The 18552-nt window shown below is 40.3% G+C and overlaps 2 protein-coding genes across 9 annotated transcripts in view; one reads left to right on the forward strand and one right to left on the reverse strand.

Annotated features, from left to right (window-relative positions):
• Gpm6b (glycoprotein M6B) overlaps positions 1-4381 on the forward strand; it is a 194917-nt gene extending 190536 nt beyond the window's left edge. For 3 of the 5 annotated variants that reach the window (XM_004671448.3, XM_004671444.2, XM_004671447.3), the window contains one exon: positions 1602-4381. In XM_004671448.3, coding sequence (XP_004671505.1) covers positions 1602-1751 — 150 coding nt within the window. In that variant the 3' untranslated portion in view covers positions 1752-4381. Of the gene's footprint in view, positions 1-64; positions 1207-1601 lie in introns of those variants that run through there. The other 2 variants (XM_004671445.2, XM_004671449.2) reach the window with 1 other exon arrangement.
• A 982-nt stretch (positions 4382-5363) lies between these two features.
• The window catches only part of Ofd1 (OFD1 centriole and centriolar satellite protein), a 51870-nt gene continuing 38681 nt past the window's right edge, over positions 5364-18552 (reverse strand). For 2 of the 4 annotated variants that reach the window (XM_045140773.1, XM_045140771.1), the window contains exons 18-23: positions 17684-17769; positions 14763-14876; positions 9281-9435; positions 8192-8344; positions 6371-6438; positions 5364-5507 (exon numbers count right to left, since the gene is read on the reverse strand). In XM_045140773.1, coding sequence (XP_044996708.1) covers positions 5465-5507; positions 6371-6438; positions 8192-8344; positions 9281-9435; positions 14763-14876; positions 17684-17769 — 619 coding nt within the window. In that variant the 3' untranslated portion in view covers positions 5364-5464. The remainder of the gene's footprint in view (positions 5508-6370; positions 6439-8191; positions 8345-9280; positions 9436-14762; positions 14877-17683; positions 17770-18552) is intronic. The other 2 variants (XM_045140772.1, XM_045140774.1) reach the window with 2 other exon arrangements.

The following is an 18552-nucleotide window of genomic DNA, read 5'->3' on the forward strand; positions in this document are numbered from 1 at the left end:
AAGTGTCGCAACATCAGCCCTCATTGCCTGTATCTTACTGTCCTGTTTTGTTCTCTTCCACCAGCTGATCTACATGATGGCTACTACATATAACTATGCGGTTTTGAAGTTTAAGAGTCGGGAAGATTGCTGCACTAAATTCTAAATTGCATAAGGCCAATAAGGAGCTTTAGAGAGCTCTGCTCTGTAGCGTGAATATCACTGACCCTCCAGACTAAAGCAGAGTCTAGGTTTCTGCAGTTTTGCTACAGTAATTTGTAAATAGCTTCAGTTAACTCATTTTGCATGGTAGATTCAATAATATGACTTACTGTACATGAATTACAAAATAATGAGATCTGGCTATTTTCACATTTTGAAAGGGATTATTATTTACTGACATTGGTAAGCATCCTTTGAAAAATAATTTTTTAGAAGTCAAAACTTTGAGCAGTATTTCTAAATGAAGTATTAACGCTTTGGCATACCTGCATTTTCCATTATTTTTGCTTGCTTAACAACCAGTCTTAATGATGAAAATGAAAACAAATGCTGAAGATAAAATGGGAAAGTTTCAATTTAGATTTTGTTTTGTCAGACTCTTTCTAGAAAATACTTTATCAACATATTTTAAATTCCAAAATTTTTTTATGATCACATGGCTCACTAGCAAATAAATACCCCCACAAAAGACCAGGTAAAAATTTGAAGAAAAAAGGTATTACCCATTTTTCTGAAAAATGATCATATATTTTTTTGTACAACAGTTATTCTTTATTACCCACAAAATGGTAACCGTAAATCATCTTGGTGAGTAGTAACTGTTTACTTATAGCTAGTTCTCAAACTGCATGTAAGATTTTAGCAGGTACAGAAAGAAGCAAAGCTAGATATGAAGGTCTCAAATATGTTGAGAAGGAAGTATGAAATTTATGGAAACTGAGCTATAGATTCATTTTGCAAGCAATAGGAAAATACATGGTAAAGATGTGTATGCCACATCAACTGTAAAGAATGATAATAAGGACTTTTACACGAGATGGATTTGCAAGAAATGATGTTAGTTATAAAATGAAGAATGTAGTTTCACTACTCAAACTTTGTTAGCACAGAGACTGCATGCTTTGCTTAGTTCCTAAGTTTGGCTTGGACTTTCATTTACTCTTTTCATGTTCAATGTGTAGCTTTAAAAATATTTACTCAAAATAAACGTTGTTCACACTTTTAGGCCTTTGGAGGAATTGATTTTTTATCCACTGATGGAATAGGTCTTTGCCCTACTTACTTAACCTAAAAAACAATGTGCTTCTGAACTTTTACATTCATCTTTGAAATTACCCTCAAGATGAGAAAAGAACCATCTTATATTTCGTTTTTTACTTTTTCTTAACAATAAATGGCTATTGTTCCCAAGTTCACTGTATTTGCATACTAACTTTTCTTCAGCCTCTTAATACGCAGCCGACTAGTAGAGCATGCTCTGTGTCTGACAGCTCTGCTAGCAGAAGAGTATTACTAGCAAATAACCCTCACCCTCTACAGTTGGTCCGTCTAATCTGACTAGCAGCTCGCTTTGCCTTCTCACATTGCTCACTAGCATCATGCTCACCCTTCTTTTCCAGATCCACTTCCTCATGATACTGTCTTCTAACTGGGCTTACTTAAAGGATGCAAGCAAAATGCAGGCTTACCAGGATATCAAAGCAAAGGAAGAACAGGAACTGCAAGATATCCAGTCTCGGTCAAAAGAACAACTCAATTCTTACACATAAATGCTTGCCAGAGCGCAGCAGCCGACGAATTTTCAGCTCTGACAAATCATCAGACAGCTGCTCTGCAGTACAGATGTGTATCCCACCAAACTAATTGTAGACGTACCAACATTTCACTGTCTGTCTCAAGCTGCTGGGATGTATCTCTAGGAAAATCTTCCAGTGGGTAAATCTTTTTCTTTAGATAAGATAAGCAAATATTGGAGGTTTCATGTTAGCCATTTTAAGAGGCAACACTGACGAAATGATTGTTCATCCTTTGAAAATGTGTGGCATGTGCACACTTACTGCCAGAGCCATTCTGACACAGGCAATGGGAATACATCATGCTCCTTGATGGGGACCTGTGACATGCCAGCATCAAAGGATGGGATCATAGATTTACATCTGCCATCTGTCCTCAAATGTTATCAAAGTAGAACTGAAGTTTCACTTCTGACAGCTGACCTTTGGCTCATCAAAGATAATGTGATTCTCACAATCAACTTTTAAAAACAATTAGCACCTCCAAAGTCTAGGACCCATTAACTCTCTGAGCCAATCAGAAATCGATTTTCCAATAATGCAAAAACGAGCTACAAATCTGGTAAACCTACCACTGAAGAAGGTGGATTCTGGCTCAAGCTTTACAAAATCAGTTTTATAATAGATTTCATCGTACCAATATGATAATGACCCAATGATCATCCTTCTTGTTGGAAATGTCAGCTCTGCCTTAATGAGTATTTGCTTTAAATTTTTAAGAATTTATATTATAACCAGAGACCCAAAAATCCTTCACAGAATTTTGTTCCATTTTTCTTAATTAAGAAGTGTTACCGTATTAAAATGAGCACCATTCTAAATCATTTTTAAGTGGTCTGGATAGTGAGTTTACAGTTTCATACCAACTATCTAAAATCTGACTGCAAATTGACCAGACCTCTGACCTCCTTTTCTAGACTTTAATACATAAGTAATTTAGAGTTGGTATTTCATTTTTCCTATCTAAATCTTAATTTCCTGGGATCGTAAAGATTTGATGTTCAGTGGAGAAACTGCTTGAGTTTAAGCCATTTTCAAAAGAAACTTGCCTTCTAACTCATTCCAGAACATTAAGTGACTATAGATACTGGGTATTAGTGACAGTAAGCTTTGTGTTGTTCTTTTTGAAATGATCCATAGAACTGTGGGGTGCATCAGTGCTTTTCAAAGGGGCTGCATACTATAGGGTTAACTATGTATATTCATGTTAAGAGTTAACTTGTGGTTTGGCTGTTTCCTGGACTTTCAAACATATACATGTGCAGAAATGTATTCAAATGAAAGGAAGCATACCTTTATCAAAATGCTATTAAAATTGAACATCAAGTATAATATTTCATTTTAATTTTTTTGGTTAATGCCTAAAAATGCCTATTTGGATTTTTTTTTTTAATTGGGAGAAGCTCTCTTCTGTGTAGAACAGTTATTTGAAGGTAGCTTAGTGTTTTGTTTTCCTGTTGCATGACAGACTTCAATATTTTTTCCAACAGTGGAGGTGCTGTTATTAGAGTCCAGTGTTCTAGAAAAGGCAGTGTCTAACGCCTAATTTTACTTTTCTAATTCTGGTAGCTACTGCCAGGAATTTTTGAAAGTTTTGTTGACGTAGTCTAATATTTTTTATGTAAAGAGCATTAAATTTTGCTATGTATAAATTTTTGTAACCTAACAGTGAATCAATATTTTCTATCAGTGCCAAGGGCTTCCTGTAGTTCTATTCAAGTGTTACAATAAATATTTGTAGATAATAGTCAATACTTGTGTATGCTTATTTTAAAAATCTATTTAGGTGGAAATAGTTGTGGATGTACTAAGAGTATTGAAATAAAATTATAGCTTCATTGACTTGCCTTTTTACCATACAGAAATCCTATCTTTCTCTGTTCTCAGTATGGTGTCATTTTTAAATAATATGCATCAACAATATTTCACATTTCTATAGAAATTAGTCCATGAAAGAGTGCTACAAGTTTTATTTCTCACAAAAATCTATTTTCAGCAAAAAGTAATTTGTCAAAATATTGTAACCCACTGGGCTGTATTTTGTATAAAATACCAGTAGTACTTTACAAATCTGTGTGAAAAGTATAGATTTTCATGACTAGTTTCTCCAATAAATAAAAGCCATCTACCTACAGGACTAACACACAGCTTAATCTTGGGTGACGTAGAAATAATGGAGAGCCTTAATAAAGGGTCCGGATTCTGTTGACTAATTTTCATACTCAAAAGTATGAAAGTCTAGTGAAAGATTTATTCAGGAATGTAACAATCTGGTTCTAACCGTTCTCTGAAGCAGAAGAGCTCAGTCTGTTTCTTGGGATTTCATTTGATAACAACTACTCTGTCAGCTGATTATGCATTTGGATTTTCTACACCTTACCTTTCTTAGTGAGGACCAGCCTTGTCATGGACACAGTGGCATTTCTAAATGAGGTGCCGACTCTGGATCACTGCCCTTCACTCATATACTGCAGGAGAGTAAGTGGGAGCCCAGCTGGCAAAAGATTTGTCACACTGCTTAGTACCTTCTGTTTGAGTAGCATTTTGTGCAATTAGACAAGCCACATGAATTTCCTGAATAAACTGTAAATAATGATTTGACGAAATCACAAGCAGTCTCTGAATTATTGATGGCAACCCTGCCACCCAGTCTCTGGAGGGCACAACTTTTTCCAGTTACCCCTTGTAAAACTTTTAGATGAAAATGAAGTCAAGTTTAGAGGGAAGGAGCTTACTCATTTTAAAGCCAACAAATAAAGTAAGTTCATTCATTAAAAATAAGTGATTCCACAATAAAAGTGTTGGTCTACTGCTGAAACAGATTACCTTAGATGAGGTAACGTATGAAGGACAAAAGTGTTATTCCTTACAGTTTCAGGGGATGAGACGTCCAAGGCCCTGGCAGGTTTCATTTCAACTTCCATAGTGGTACCCTGGTACATCATCTAAAGTGGGTGAATGTTGTGCCTTCGAATGGCAAAAGGCAAAAAGTCCTAGCTAATTTCCTTTAGTTCAATTTAAGAAATAAAAGAGGGACCCACACATTTAATCCAAAGCAGATGTTAAAAGTACTATTTCTAGAACTTAGAATGAAAAAGTCTGTGTGTTCATGTTCAGGGAGAGAACATGAGAGTGCTAGGTCAAACCCTGAGTGGGGCATGGGAAACATACAGCTTAAACTTTGTAATGTAGGGCTGGAAAGATGGCTTAGTGGGTAAGTTGCTTGCCTGTGAAGCCAAAGGACCCAGGTTCAATTCCCAGTACCAATATACTCCAGATGCACAAAGGGGGGGCACATGCATCTGGAGTTCATTTGCAGTAGCCAGAGGCCCTGACATGCCCATTCTCTCTTAATATCTCTGTCTCTCTGCCTGCAAATAAATAAATAAAATAAAATAAAAAACTTTCTAATGTAGACCTGGAGTCTGACCAGTAAAATAAGTTTTCAAATAAGTGTAACCTAAGAAAGGGGGCAGGAACAGTTCATTTTAGGAAAGTAAATGAGAAATTCTATGGCCAAAGGGATTTCATTTTAATTGGTTATTCTTGGTTCATACACCATGGTACAAAAATAAAATCATGTAAAAATCACAGATTACACAAAGTTTTTATTGAACATTCTGATTACAGAAAAACAAAGGACTACATGTTACATGACTTATATGTAAGAAGCTGGACAGTTAACATGATTACCAAACATCATCTGGTTCTTCATGAGAAAAACCTGGAGAACTAAATTAGGGAAAGATAACAATTAGATATTAATAAACTCATCACACTTTCAGATCTTCACAATGTTCTTATTCTTTTCCTGTGGGACTTCTGCCCTCACTTATAATTACTGTCAAGATCAACTTTACAAGTTGAATCACAATGGACTTTTATGAGTCCAGTGAATTTTTTTCCCTCTTTTTTAATGAGACAAGGTCTCAGGTATCCCAAGCTGACCTAGAACTCACTATGTAGCCAGTATGTAGTTGAGGATGACTTTGAACTCCTGATCATCTTGCCTCCACTTCCCAACTACTAAGATTCTAGGGGTACAGCACCATGTCTACTTGATGTGGTGCTGTGGCTGGAACCCAGGATTCCATGTATGCTAGGAACTCTACCAACCAAGCTACATTCCCCAGCCCAAATTAAAAAAAAAAAAAAAAAAAAAAAAAAAAAAAAACTTTGTTTTTACTATTATTTTCCTTTTGAGACAGAGTCTCACTATATACTCCAGGCTGGCCTCAAACTCTTGATCCTGCCACAGCCTCCTAAGTACTGGGATTACAGGCCTATGCTACCATGCCCAGCTTTGATATCAGTAATTCATAAAGTTTGTTTGTTAGAAGCAGGGTATCACTCTACCAGGCTGACCTAGAATTTACCCTGTACCCCAAACTGCCTCAAACTCATGCTGATTGTCCTAACTCAGCCTCCCAAGTGCTGGAATTAAAGTCATGTGTCACTATGCCTAGCTTGAAGTCAGTAATTTTACTGATTCAACAATGTTTTAAAGACAACTTCAAATATCTTTCCATTTCCCTTGGCTGATAAAATAAGCAAAGAGAATTTGCCTAAGGGATAGTGTTTAAGGAAAACCATACCTTTCATCCTTGTCACTCAGTGTTAGTGCGTCCATTACTGAGCATTCTTGGCCTGTCTTTTTTGAACTCTGAGACAAGTGTGGAGAAAACATTTGCAATGAGATAAGTTAATTTTATGAAACATATAGATATCTATCCTTGATCCTAGCTGAGAAGCAAAACATTTTTATTTCTCTAATAACTATTATAACCATCTAAAAACAGAAACTTTGTTTTTTGGAGGTAGGGTCTCACTCTAGCCCAGGCTGACCTGGAAATCACTATGTAGTCTCAGGGTGGCCTTGAACTCACGGTAATCCTCCTACCTCTGCCTCCCAAGTGCTGGAATTAAAGGCGTGTGCCACCAAGCCCAGCCTAAAAACAGAAACTTTTTAAAAGTAAAATTTAACAAGCCCATCAAAATAAACTATGAAAACTTCTTATAAAAGTTTACAAAAGCTCTCTTGGGCAGCTCCTGAACTTCAAGTTTCTGGTAAGCTTCCCTCATCTCTGCCCCCACCCAGGCTGAGACTAGACCCTCCTTACTCCCACATGGGCTTTCTGCCCAATTCTGCCTTCCACATGGCAGAAGCTCTTTGTACTTCCTTTTCCTTCCTTTCCAACCCTCCTTTTACATTTCTTCCAGGTCCACCACGTGGGCTCTCAGAACACGTGAGTGTATCTAATGTGCCAACTGGTGAAACAGTGGCATGTCTGCTCTGGGGGAACCAACCCTCTCTAATTGGCCTGGAAGCCTACTCTACAGGAGCGAATATATGCCTGGTACTAAAAACCAAGTCAAAAGCCTATGGTGGTGGAGCTCATGAGCCCTAGGGGAGTAGCGACTGCTGTTCTATTGCTAAATACATGTATTATTGAAATGGGATGCTAGGGGTTCAGAAATAAGAGTCCTTGAACCCCAAGCCCTTAGTTCATGTCTACTTTTAACCAAATAATTGGATAAAATAAGACTGAGGAGGACAATTACTAAATTATTATACTTACTTAGGAACGTACAAAAACAAAGGAATACACCCATGGGTCTGAGAGCCCATGTGGGCCTAGAGGACAGTTTAAGAGATTTGGAGAGGAAGCACAAAGAGCTCCTAGCATGTGGAGGTTGAGGTGCGTACAGAGCCCATGTGGAAGTAAGGGGAAGGGGTCTTCTCTTGTCTCAGCCCAGCTGGGCCTGCAGCTTTAATCTCTCTTTAAAAGCCTCAGTTTCCCCTAAATGAGCTTTTATAAATTCCCCCCACAAGCCTGTGGATCGACTCCACATTTTCCCCCAAAACTTCATTTTCTCTTAAATGAGCCTTATAAACTATGCAGTGTTTCCACTAAGAGCATGTTTCCTACTTCCCACGTGTTTATGACTCTGTTTTGGTTTTCCTTCTTAGATCGCAACCTCCCTTAAACCCCACAATTTGTGATTTCTCCCTAAATAAACAAAAATTCATAATTTTAAAAAGTTTATAAAAGTAAACTTTCAATGCCTATAATTCAGACTTATTTTAAAAAATCTCACAATATATTCACTATTCAATCATAGGTCAGTATTGCTTGTTTTTAAATTAAGATATCCAAACTTATATAAACAAATCAAACTCTTGTCAATGTTTTACCTAAGCCAAAACAATGAAATTTTGTCAAAAATATAATATATTCAAAAGATTCAAGGTTCCATTTGAACTATGAATTTTCTATAGTCTTAACCATTTTTTTCTTCATTAGAGAAGATAGGTTCCAGTCTCAAGGCATTAGAATAAGTGACAGAAGTCTTTAGTGACCACCCGCCCTCCACTTCTCTGCCACCCACAGATGCCCAGCAGACAGCAAAGGTACCTTATGTGTACATACTTGACCTTTTCTCTGTTGGATGAGTTTCATGTATTTCTCTAAAGGATTTTCATCGTGAGCAGATTTGTCTTTCTCTTCTTGGGCACCCATTTCTATTTCTTCTTTCATTTCAATCTCCAGTGATTCTTCAATCATTCTCTGTGCCAACATAGGAAATACATAAAAAAAAATTTGTATTCTTTTATTTATTTGCAAGCAGAGGCCGAGGTGGAGAGAGAGAGAGAGAGAGAGAGAGAGATGGATTGGGGCACAACAGGACCTCTTACCACTAAAACGAACTCCAGATACATGTACCACTTTGTACATCTGCCTTTATATGGGTACTAGGGAAATGAACCCAGGCTGTCAGGCTTTACAAGCAAGTGCCTTAACTGCTGAGCCACCTCTCCAGCCCCATAAAAATGTTTTAAACCATTTTTACTGCTTCAAAACCATAGTAATACTATCCTGTAATACTGTCCTGTAAGCACAATTTACACAACACAGGAATGTGTATGTAAGTGAAATCACTGCTACTATCAGAGTGACAAGCATGTCATCTCCAGAAAGGCATTTGCCTCAAGTGTCCTGTGCTTTCAGACCAAGTTAACCATGAATGAAGGGAACATTCCCTAAAGCATGCTACGTGGTCAGGACTGAAATCAGGACACAGGAGGCAAGAGAACTCCAGGAAGGAGAAAGGCAGTGCAGGCCCGGAGGCAGCTGTGGACTGGTAGAACCTCCTCTGACTCTTCCAATCCTACCTTACTGGCTTTGGACATGTGGGTACGAAGGGAAGTCATAGGAAAATTGAGAGTACATGCAAATGTCCTTGACAAACTGTCCTGTCGCAGGGTATGCCTATAATCCCAGCACTCGAGAGGGTAAGGTAGGAGGATCACCATGAGTTCAAGACCAGTCTGGAATACAGAGTGAATTCCAGGTCTCCCTAGGCTAGAGTGACCCCCTATCTCAAAACAAACAAACCGTCCTGAACTGTGATACTCAGAAGGCAGGTGCAGCAAGGAAAGGAGAGGGATGCCTTGAAGGTGTCCAGTGGAGGACTAGTGTAGAGAACTTAATCACACACATTACCCTTTCCTGATCCAGTCTTTCCAGCTCTCTTCTTTCTCTCTCTAGAGCTTCTTGCTGGTTACTCTGCCTTTGTTCTTCTCTCTGCCTTTGAGCTTTCATATGGTACTCCCACAGTTGTTCTTCCCTGTGTTCCCCAGTTTGGTTCAGAACAGAACCTGAGGACAGAAAATGGAGTAAGTTCTGGCATCAGATTTTCAAACAAAAGCAGAGGTGATGTGCAAGAAAGGCTGCTGGATTCTTCACTGACTCTGGTGACCTACTTCAAGATAATGTTCTACTTTTATTGTGTCTTGGCCCACAGACTGACCACTGGCAATGCACCTCACCTTTTTCTTTCCTGACACTAATAATACAAGTCATCCTCACCCTGAGTGACCCATGCTCCTCCCTCCTTACTATGTCCTCTTTATCCAACCCCTCCTCCTTTCAGGCTTTCCACTGTGTTTTTTAATATTTATTTTTAACTTATTTATTTGAGCAAGAGAAAAACAGAGAAAGGAAGACAGAAAGAGAGACAATGGACATACAAGAGCCTTCAGCCACTGCAAACAAACTACAGATGCATGTGCTACCTTGTGCAGCTGGCTTACATAAGTCCTGGGGAATCGAACCAGGGTCCTTTGGTTTTGCAGGCAAGTGCCTTAACTGCTAAGTCACCTCTCCATCCCTGCATTTCTTTTTTAAAAATATTTTTATTTAGCAGGGTGTGGTGGTGCACGCCTTTAATCCTAGCACTCAAGAGGCAGAGGTAGGAGGATCACCATGAGTTCAAGGCCACCCAGAGACTGCATAGTTAATTCCAGGTCAGTCTGAGCTATAGTGAAACCCTACCTTGAAAAATATATTATTTGCAAGCAGAGAGAAAGAAAAAGATGGACATAGAGATAGAGAGAGAAATGGGACACACCAGGGCTTCCTGCCACTGCAAATGAAGTCCAGATGCATTTTCCACTCTGTACATCTATGTTTTATGTGGGTAGCAGGAAACTGAATTCAGGCCATCAAGCCTTGCAAGCAAGTACCCTTCATCTAAGCAATTTCTCCAACCCCAAATCCTACATTTCTGCATTTGCATTTGATCAAGATCCCTCCTTTATCTTCAGGACCCTAACTTAATTATTACCTCCTATTTATTTACACATTAGTTTCATAATTCTTCCCTTCTTCTAAAAATATGCTCAAGTCTCTCCTACCTTACTAAGCAGAACAGAATCCCCAACACATACACCATTCTAGCTCTAGCACGGTGTCACTGCTTATTCAGCTCCCTCTGCACCAGTGGTGGTTCTTGCTGGGGGTTTAATGACCCTCTCAACCTTGACCACCCCATGTCTTTCTTTAGCCCCAACCACTCTCCCCAGCCTTGTGCCCATGCTTTTGATGGGCTCCCTGCCATCAGCTTGGGGAAACCCCTAAAGTGATACTGCTGCTTCTATAGACAGGGCATGGCACATGCCAGTACAACTACGCTACTAGCAACTTACAAGGCTGAGGCAGGAGGATCCTTGAGTTCAAGGGCAGCCTCAGACAACACAGTAACACACTATCTCTTTTTAAAAGCCCATGCTGGGAGGGGCTCTTGAAGCTGTATCCCTCTCTGGGGAGCTAGTCAGTTAATGATTGCTGAGGGGGAGGAGGACATGTTCTGCAGTGGTGTAGCCATTGGTAAGTTGTCTATACTCCAGCAAATAACCCTCACACCCATATTTATGCAAGCAATCCTGATTTAATTCAGTGAGTCACCAAGATAAAATGGGGGCTGGACAGATGGCACAGTGATTAAAGGCCCTTGCTTGTACAGCCTGACAGCCAGGATTCAATTCCCCAGTACTGCCATAAAGGAAGGTGCACAAAGTAGTACCTGTGTCTGGAGTTTGTTTGCAGTGGCAGGAGGCCCTGACAACACTCATTCTCCCACTCACTCTCCCTTGCAAATTATATATGTGTTTAAAATTATGAACGTAGGAAGAGGATTAGTTGGTAAGTAGGGGTTTAGCAGGAGTGAGAGGGGAATAAGAGAAGGTGGTAACAGGGTATGTGTGAATATGATCAAAATACATCATAGGGCTGGAGAAATGGCATAGCAGTTAAGGTGATTGCCTTCAAAACCTAAAGAACCAGGTTTGATTCCCCAGAACACATGTAAGCCAGAAGCACAAGGTGGCTCATGTATCTGGAGTTCATTTGCAGTGTCTACAGGCCCTGGCATGCCCATTCTCTGTCTTTCTCTCTAGTAAATCAAAAAATTATACACACACACACACACACACACACACACACATACATGTTTGAAATTATCAAACATAAAACCAATCTTTAATTTTTAAAAAAATATTTTATTTATTTATTTGAGAAAGACACAGACAGGGTAAGAAAGAGAGAGGGACAGAATGGATAGGCACACCAGGGCCTCCTGTCATGGAAAGAAATTCCAGATGCATGTAAACACTTTGTGCATCTGACTTTATGTGGGTACCGGGAATCAAATCCAGTTCATTTGCCTTTAAACACTGAGAAATCACTCTAATGCCCTAAAATCAATTTTATAAAAGGCCCATGTTGTTTCTATGTGATGCCCATTGTGCCACAGAACTTGGGTGTTGGAGCAATTACTTCTTCATCCCCGTATCTATGGACCACTGAATAACCAAGCCAGAGCTCTCCCTGATTTATGTGTCACCTTCAGGAAGCCCACTCTCAACAGCACTAGGCACTTCCTGTAGGGAAGATGAGGGTTTGTGGTCCAAGAGCTGATTCTTCTCTAGCACAATGTTAACACACAGCTGTCTAGAATCTAAAATTCTGTCTGTCTGTCTTTTTTTTTTTTTTTTTTTTTGCCAGACTGACTTCTTGCATTACCACTGCATGGAAACAGTATGTGTCTACCAACCCACTCACATTCCCTGACCACAGTCCTATTCTCCTGGCTCTGAGCCTATCTCCCCACAAGTTTGAAATGCTAGGTGAGACCCACCTTAAATGCCACCTCCTCTGAGGGCCTCCAGCACAGTATCTCATACCTGCTTTCTCAAAAACCACATGTGCTTATTTTTCCCACTTTTGCTCCTTCTGAGCAAGGACCGTGTTGTAATTACTTGTCTGTTCCCTTTAGCTCTTGGCACAGGTCCCTACCCTTCAAAGGTTTAATTAAGTCTCAAATGATGGAGCTAGCTGCCTTCTTTCAGCTCTAGCCCATGACCTACTTTTTTTTTTCAAACATAAACAATGCCAATAAGTAGAAAAAGCCACAGGGTCACCAAAGGACTCCAGGCCTGGATGCTGTGCCTTGTCCCAAGCGGTCAGTAGGAATGCAGTTAAGTTTGCCTTACTGATGGGAGAAAGGCAGCACAGCCTGCTCTCTCGGTCCTTGTCATGGAATTCAAATGACAGTGGAGGCTGGCACTCACTTCCACGGGCACTGCTCTTTCACAAGGAATAGCAGTCACGAGGTAGGAATGTTGGGAGAAGGAAGGTGGCAGCAGCACACAGAAACATTTTTGGACAGAAGACCAATGCCATGAGCTCTGGGCATGTCAGGAACACCACACTTTGGTCTTTTCCATCCCTTTGTGCCCAGATGAAGTGGCAAAGTGATGAACACATGACAATTTCCCAGTGACTAAATCACAGCCATGCTGTTTACGAATTATTTCCAAAGCTGTGATTACTGTCTACAGTACATCTCAAGGCAGAATGTCTACTTACTCATTGACTCCCCTTAGCTATTATTTTGGTTGCCCCCTCCGTCGGGTCAGTGAATGTGGCCATTCACCACCCCCTTAGCTGAGGCAGTGCCTCCCACTTGAGAGCCTCAGTGATGGACCACTGGATGCCTGGCTGCTCCCATGTACCTTTGTGGGACACAAGGGCAGGAGATTGGATTGGTGTGTGGCTCACCACTTAGAAGCAGATTCACATGAAAGTCAGCAAAATCAACCTGACCCTCTCAAAATATTTAAATATTTTATTTTTTTTAATTTATTTGACACAGAAAGAGAGAGAGAGGGAAAATATGGGTGTGCCAGAGCCTTCAGCCACTGCAATGAACTCCAGACATGTGCCCCCTTGTGCATTTGGCTAATGTGGGTCCTGGAAAATTGAACCTGGGTCCTTTGGCTTTGCAGGCAAATGCCTTAACCACTAAGCCATCCCTTGAGCCCCTCAAAATTTTTCGTTCTATCATAGCTCCTCATGTTCCCAAGTACTGTGGCTTAAACCAAGAAACTGCCAAAGAAAGGCTCTGAGTATGTTTGAAGGGATGACATCCCCATGTTACACTAAGGTGTTTTTGTTCCTTGCAAGTTTGAAACTTAAAAGCTCTGGTCCATGGGAAAAAAAAAAAGGGGGGGTTCTAGCAATTGGCTGAAACTGAAGCTCCCCCTACCACCTGGGCTGGACAGGATTGGGAGGGGCCAAGCCAGGTACGAAATGACCAGTTCTCCTCCAGGGACTGATAGCATCATCAGCTCTCCTGAAGCCTGAAATTTGGAGATTTTTCTATCCTAATTTAAGACACAGAGGAAGAAAATCTTTAATAAAAATGATATTAGCTGGGCGTGGTGGCGTACGCCTTTAATCCCAGCACTCGGGAGGCAGAGGTAGGAGGATCGCCGTGAGTTCGAGGCCACCCTGAGACTACATAGTGAATTCCAGGTCAGCCTGAGCCAGAGTGAGACCCTACCTCGAAAAACCAAAAAAAAAAAAAAAAAAAAGATATTAAAATGCTGCAATCACACTGAAGATGTAAATTAGAGTTGGCCTTTCTTTTAGATTGTTACCATAATTTTTGAAGATGGTAAGGTTCCTGTGAAAGTGTTTGCAGAACAGTCTTAAGTGTAATTATTCTGCCAGACTCTGAGTAGGTAGAAAACATTTTATTTTATTTTTTAAAGACTGAATGAGAAGCCTTCTCCTCGCAGGTTATCCTCAGCACTTTTTACAGGCTCATATAGGGAATGCCCTCAGAAATATCATTAACAGGGCTGGAGAGATGGTTCAGTGGTTAAAGGCGCTTGCCTGAAAACCCTGAAGGCCCAGATTCAATTCCCTAGTACCCATGCAAAGCAAAACACACAAAATGACATAAGCATCCGGAGATTTATTTGCAGTGGCAGGAGGCCCTGGCACACCCATTCATTCTCTTTCTCTCTGCCTCTGTCTCTCTCAATAAATAAAGTTTTTTTTTTGTTTTTTTTTTTTTTGGCTCAGGCTGACCTGGAATGTAGTCTCAGGGTGGCCTCGGACTCACGGAGATCCTCCTACCTCTGCCTCCCGAGTGCTGGGATTAAAGGCGTGCACCACCACGCCTGGCTCTAAAGTATTTTTTTTGAAAAAGTCATTAACATTAACACCTCAAGCCTAAGCCTCTGAATAATTTACGCTCATAAAAATTCTTCAGTGATACATGAAGTAATTTACAGAACACTCAGATCAGCATTTGATACTTGGTCATGCTAACTGCTAGATTAAAAGCACCACTTACTTGGGTATTCACACGGAATAGGTCTGGTGGGCACCGCAGCTGTGGCAGCATCCATGACAGGCATATCACCAGCAGGGTGGAGCCCTTCTGCTTCAAATTGCTTTGGCCTGTTCCCTGCATCCATATGAGGTGCAAACAATTGTGCCATTGAATTCTTCATAACAGCAGTAAGAAAAGGGAGGGTAATGCAGTGGGGGGCAGGGAATCTAAACATAGAACACGAGAATTGCAGATAAAGTGACTGGGGGAGGTGGACAGGGTGGTAAGGAGCTTTCCTACAGGGCCCTAAGAAGTTCTCAGTCACTCGTCAATGTGTTCAATTCTCGAAGGCCCTGCCACTTGAACAGCTTAGTGATGGCTTGTTGACACCTGGCTGCCCTCATGTCCCAGATTCTCCATGAAGGCAGGAACCTGGTTTGGCTCATTGCTTAGGCCTGGTCCCTAGATAAGTGCCCAGTGGAAAGAAGGCTTTTGGCAAGATCTAGTTGAATGCGTGCCTTCAGAAGCAGATTTTTTAAATAATTTAATTTGTTTACAAAATTGGATTCATTATTCAACAGAAAAATCAAGCCAGTAACAGAAGAATTGATTTGGCTTGCTAATGAATCATTTGAATTCAATTTAAATATTGACAATTTAACAAAATTCTTTTAACTGATGAGTTAAACACTTCATCAAACTTACTAAGCCTGGGCTGGAGAGATGGCTTAGTGGTTAAGGCATTTGCCTGCAAAGCTAAAGGACACTGGTTTGATTCCCCAGCACCAACGTAAGCCAGATGCACAAGGGGCACATGTATCTGGAATTCATTTGCAGTGGCTGAAGGCCCTGACATGCCCATTATATCTCTCTCTCTCCCTCTCCCTCCTGCTGTCTCTCCCCCGCCATAAGTAATTAAAATGTTTTTTAAAAGCTTTAAAAAAATCTTACTAAAGCACAGGCCAGTAAGTTAAAAAGGAGATATAAAGGGAAGAGAAAGGAAGGGAGGAGGGTACTTAATAGGTTGTTATTGTACATATGTAACTACAATGATTGAGATGGGGAGGTAATATGATGGAGAATGGAATTTCAAAGAGGAAAGTGTGGGTGGGAGGGTATTACCATGGGATATTTTTGTATAATCATGGAAAATGTTAATAAAAATTATGAAAAGAAAAATAAATAAAATGTACCCTTAAGAAAAACTTACTAAGCCATCTAACTATTTAGAACATTATACCTTCAGATTTAACAATAAGTTTTACAAGCTAAACAGCACATAACATACAGATGTAAATATGTCTCTAGCCATACAAAGCCTCAGAAGAAAGATCCCTGTCATATTTATAAAGTGGGCTACAGGGTCAGACAGGCAAGGCAAAGCAAGGCCACAGCCAGTCACCAGTTTCTGGAAACATTTTTTTTTTTAATTTTTATTTATTTATTTGAGAGTGACAGACAGAGAGAAAGACAGATAGAGGAAGAGAGAGAGAGAATGGGCGCGCCAGGGCTTCAAGCCTCTGCAAACGAACTCCAGACGCGTGCGCCCCCTTGTGCATCTGGCTAACGTGGGACCTGGGGAACCGAGCCTCGAACCAGGGTCCTTAGGCTTCACAGGCAAGCGCTTAACCGCTAAGCCATCTCTCCAGCCCCTCTGGAAACATTTTAATATTCTTTCATCTTTTTTCTGTCACTGAAAATGAAGTTTTCTGAAACTGAGCAATCAATAGAATCAGAACAACTTAAGGAAAATGGTACTTTCATGTTGCATAGTTACTTATTTTCAATCTAGGTAATCCTAACCTTGAAAAATGAAAGGTTGTTTAGGACTTTAGCTTTAATTTTGAAACTATGAGTCATACTGACTTACTTTAAAGAAGCTCAGATGCGCCCCTAAAAATCTTTGGGATAGAAAAATTAATGGGCTGGTGAGATGGCTCAGCAGTTAAGGCACTTGCCAGCAAAGCCTAACAACCCTGGGTTTAATTCCCCAGTACCCACATAAAGCCAGATGCACTAAGTGACATATTCACCTAGAGTTCATTTGTAGCCAATGGAGGCCCTGGCAAGCCCATTCTCTCTGTCTTTCTCTCTTCTACCTCTCTGCTTGCAAATAAAAATAAAATATAGAAGCTGGGTGTGGTGGTGCATGTCTTTAATGCCAGCACTTGGAGGCAGTGGTAGGAGGAACACTATGAGTTCGAGACCAGCCTGAGATTACATAGTGAAATCCAGGTCAGCCTGAGCTAGAGTGAGACCCTACCTCAAAAAAAAAAAAAAGTAAATAAATAAATATATATAGAAAAAAATGATAAATGAAGTATGGGCTGGGGAGATACCTCAGTGAGTAAGAGCACTTGCTGCACAAGCATTAAGATGTGAGTGTGATCCCAACACCCACGTAAAAAGTCAGGTGTGGCAACACACACCTGTAACCCTAGTTCTGAGTGGGGTGGAAAGGGGTGAATTGCCAGAGCTCACTGGTCAGCCAGTGTGACTGAAAAACTGCAGCTCCAGGTTCAGTGAAACTTCATATCAAGGAAATAAAGTTGAGACACTCAATGTTCTCCTCTGGCCCCCACATGCATCTGCACACACATGCATACACTATACAGACCCAAAATTAAAGAAAAGAAAAATGAATCAACACATATGCCACAAAATAAAATGGTCAATTTGAAGCCAGGTGTGGTGGCCCATGCCGCTAATTCCAGCACTTGAGAGGCTGAGGTAAGGGGATCACTGTGAGTTCAAGGCCAGCTGGGACTACAGAGTAAGATTCAGGTCAGCCTGGGTTAGAGTGAGACCCTTCCTCGAAAAATTTAAAATCATAAAAAAGTCAATTTGTAACGGCTTTGTTTATCCTAACAGCTACATTTCACCAAGAACAAGCTTTCTTACATTTTCCACTTATAAAAACCAATATTTATAATCAAACTTACATTCAAAAGATGGGTCAGAGTTGTTATCCTTAAAAGGTTTCTTGTCCACACTCAAAAGTTTACTTCCGTCTTGAGTTTCAGTCTGTCTATGATAAAGACAATTGGAAGAATACAATGCATGAATGTGAAGTGTTAGTATCATAAAATCCCAAAGCAGAGGGGAACAATTTACAAAATTCATTTTTCTTTTATTTTTTATTTCATTTTTGAAGCAGGTTCTCTGTAGCCCAGGCTGATTTGAAATTAACAGTAATCCTCCTGCTACAGCCTTCTGGATGTTTGAATTATAGACATGAGCCCAGGGTTTTATCTCAGCACCATGGAAAAAGACAGAGGCAGGAGGATTGCCATAAGCTCGAGGCTAGCCTGAGCTACATAGCAAGTAAGACCATCTCAAAAATTTCTAAAAACAAAGTACAGGGCTGAAGAGATGGCTTGGCAGTTTAAGATGCTTGCTTGCAAAGCCTGATGATACCAGGTTTGATTCCCCAAGACCGACGTAAAGCCAGATACACAAAGTAGCGCCTATGTCTAGAGTTCCTTTATAGTGTCAGGCCTTGGTGTTGGGCACCCATTCATATTCATTCATTCTCTCTCTCTCTCTGCTTGTGAATATAAATAAAGAATGTTTTAAAAAAAAATACAATAGAGAGCTGGAGAAAGGGCTCAGCAGTTAAAGGCATTTGCTTACAAAGACTGACAGCCCTGGTTTGATTCCCCAGTACCCACGTAAAGCCAGATGAAATAATCCTGGAGTTTGTTTGCAGTGGCAGGAAGCTCATGCTCATTTTCTCTCTCTGCCTCTTGCTCACTTGCTCTGTCTCTCGCAAATAAATAAATAAATAAATATTTTAAGTACAATATAAAAA

Source organism: Jaculus jaculus, chromosome X (assembly GCF_020740685.1).
Source record: "Jaculus jaculus isolate mJacJac1 chromosome X, mJacJac1.mat.Y.cur, whole genome shotgun sequence".
NCBI lineage: Eukaryota > Metazoa > Chordata > Mammalia > Rodentia > Dipodidae > Jaculus > Jaculus jaculus.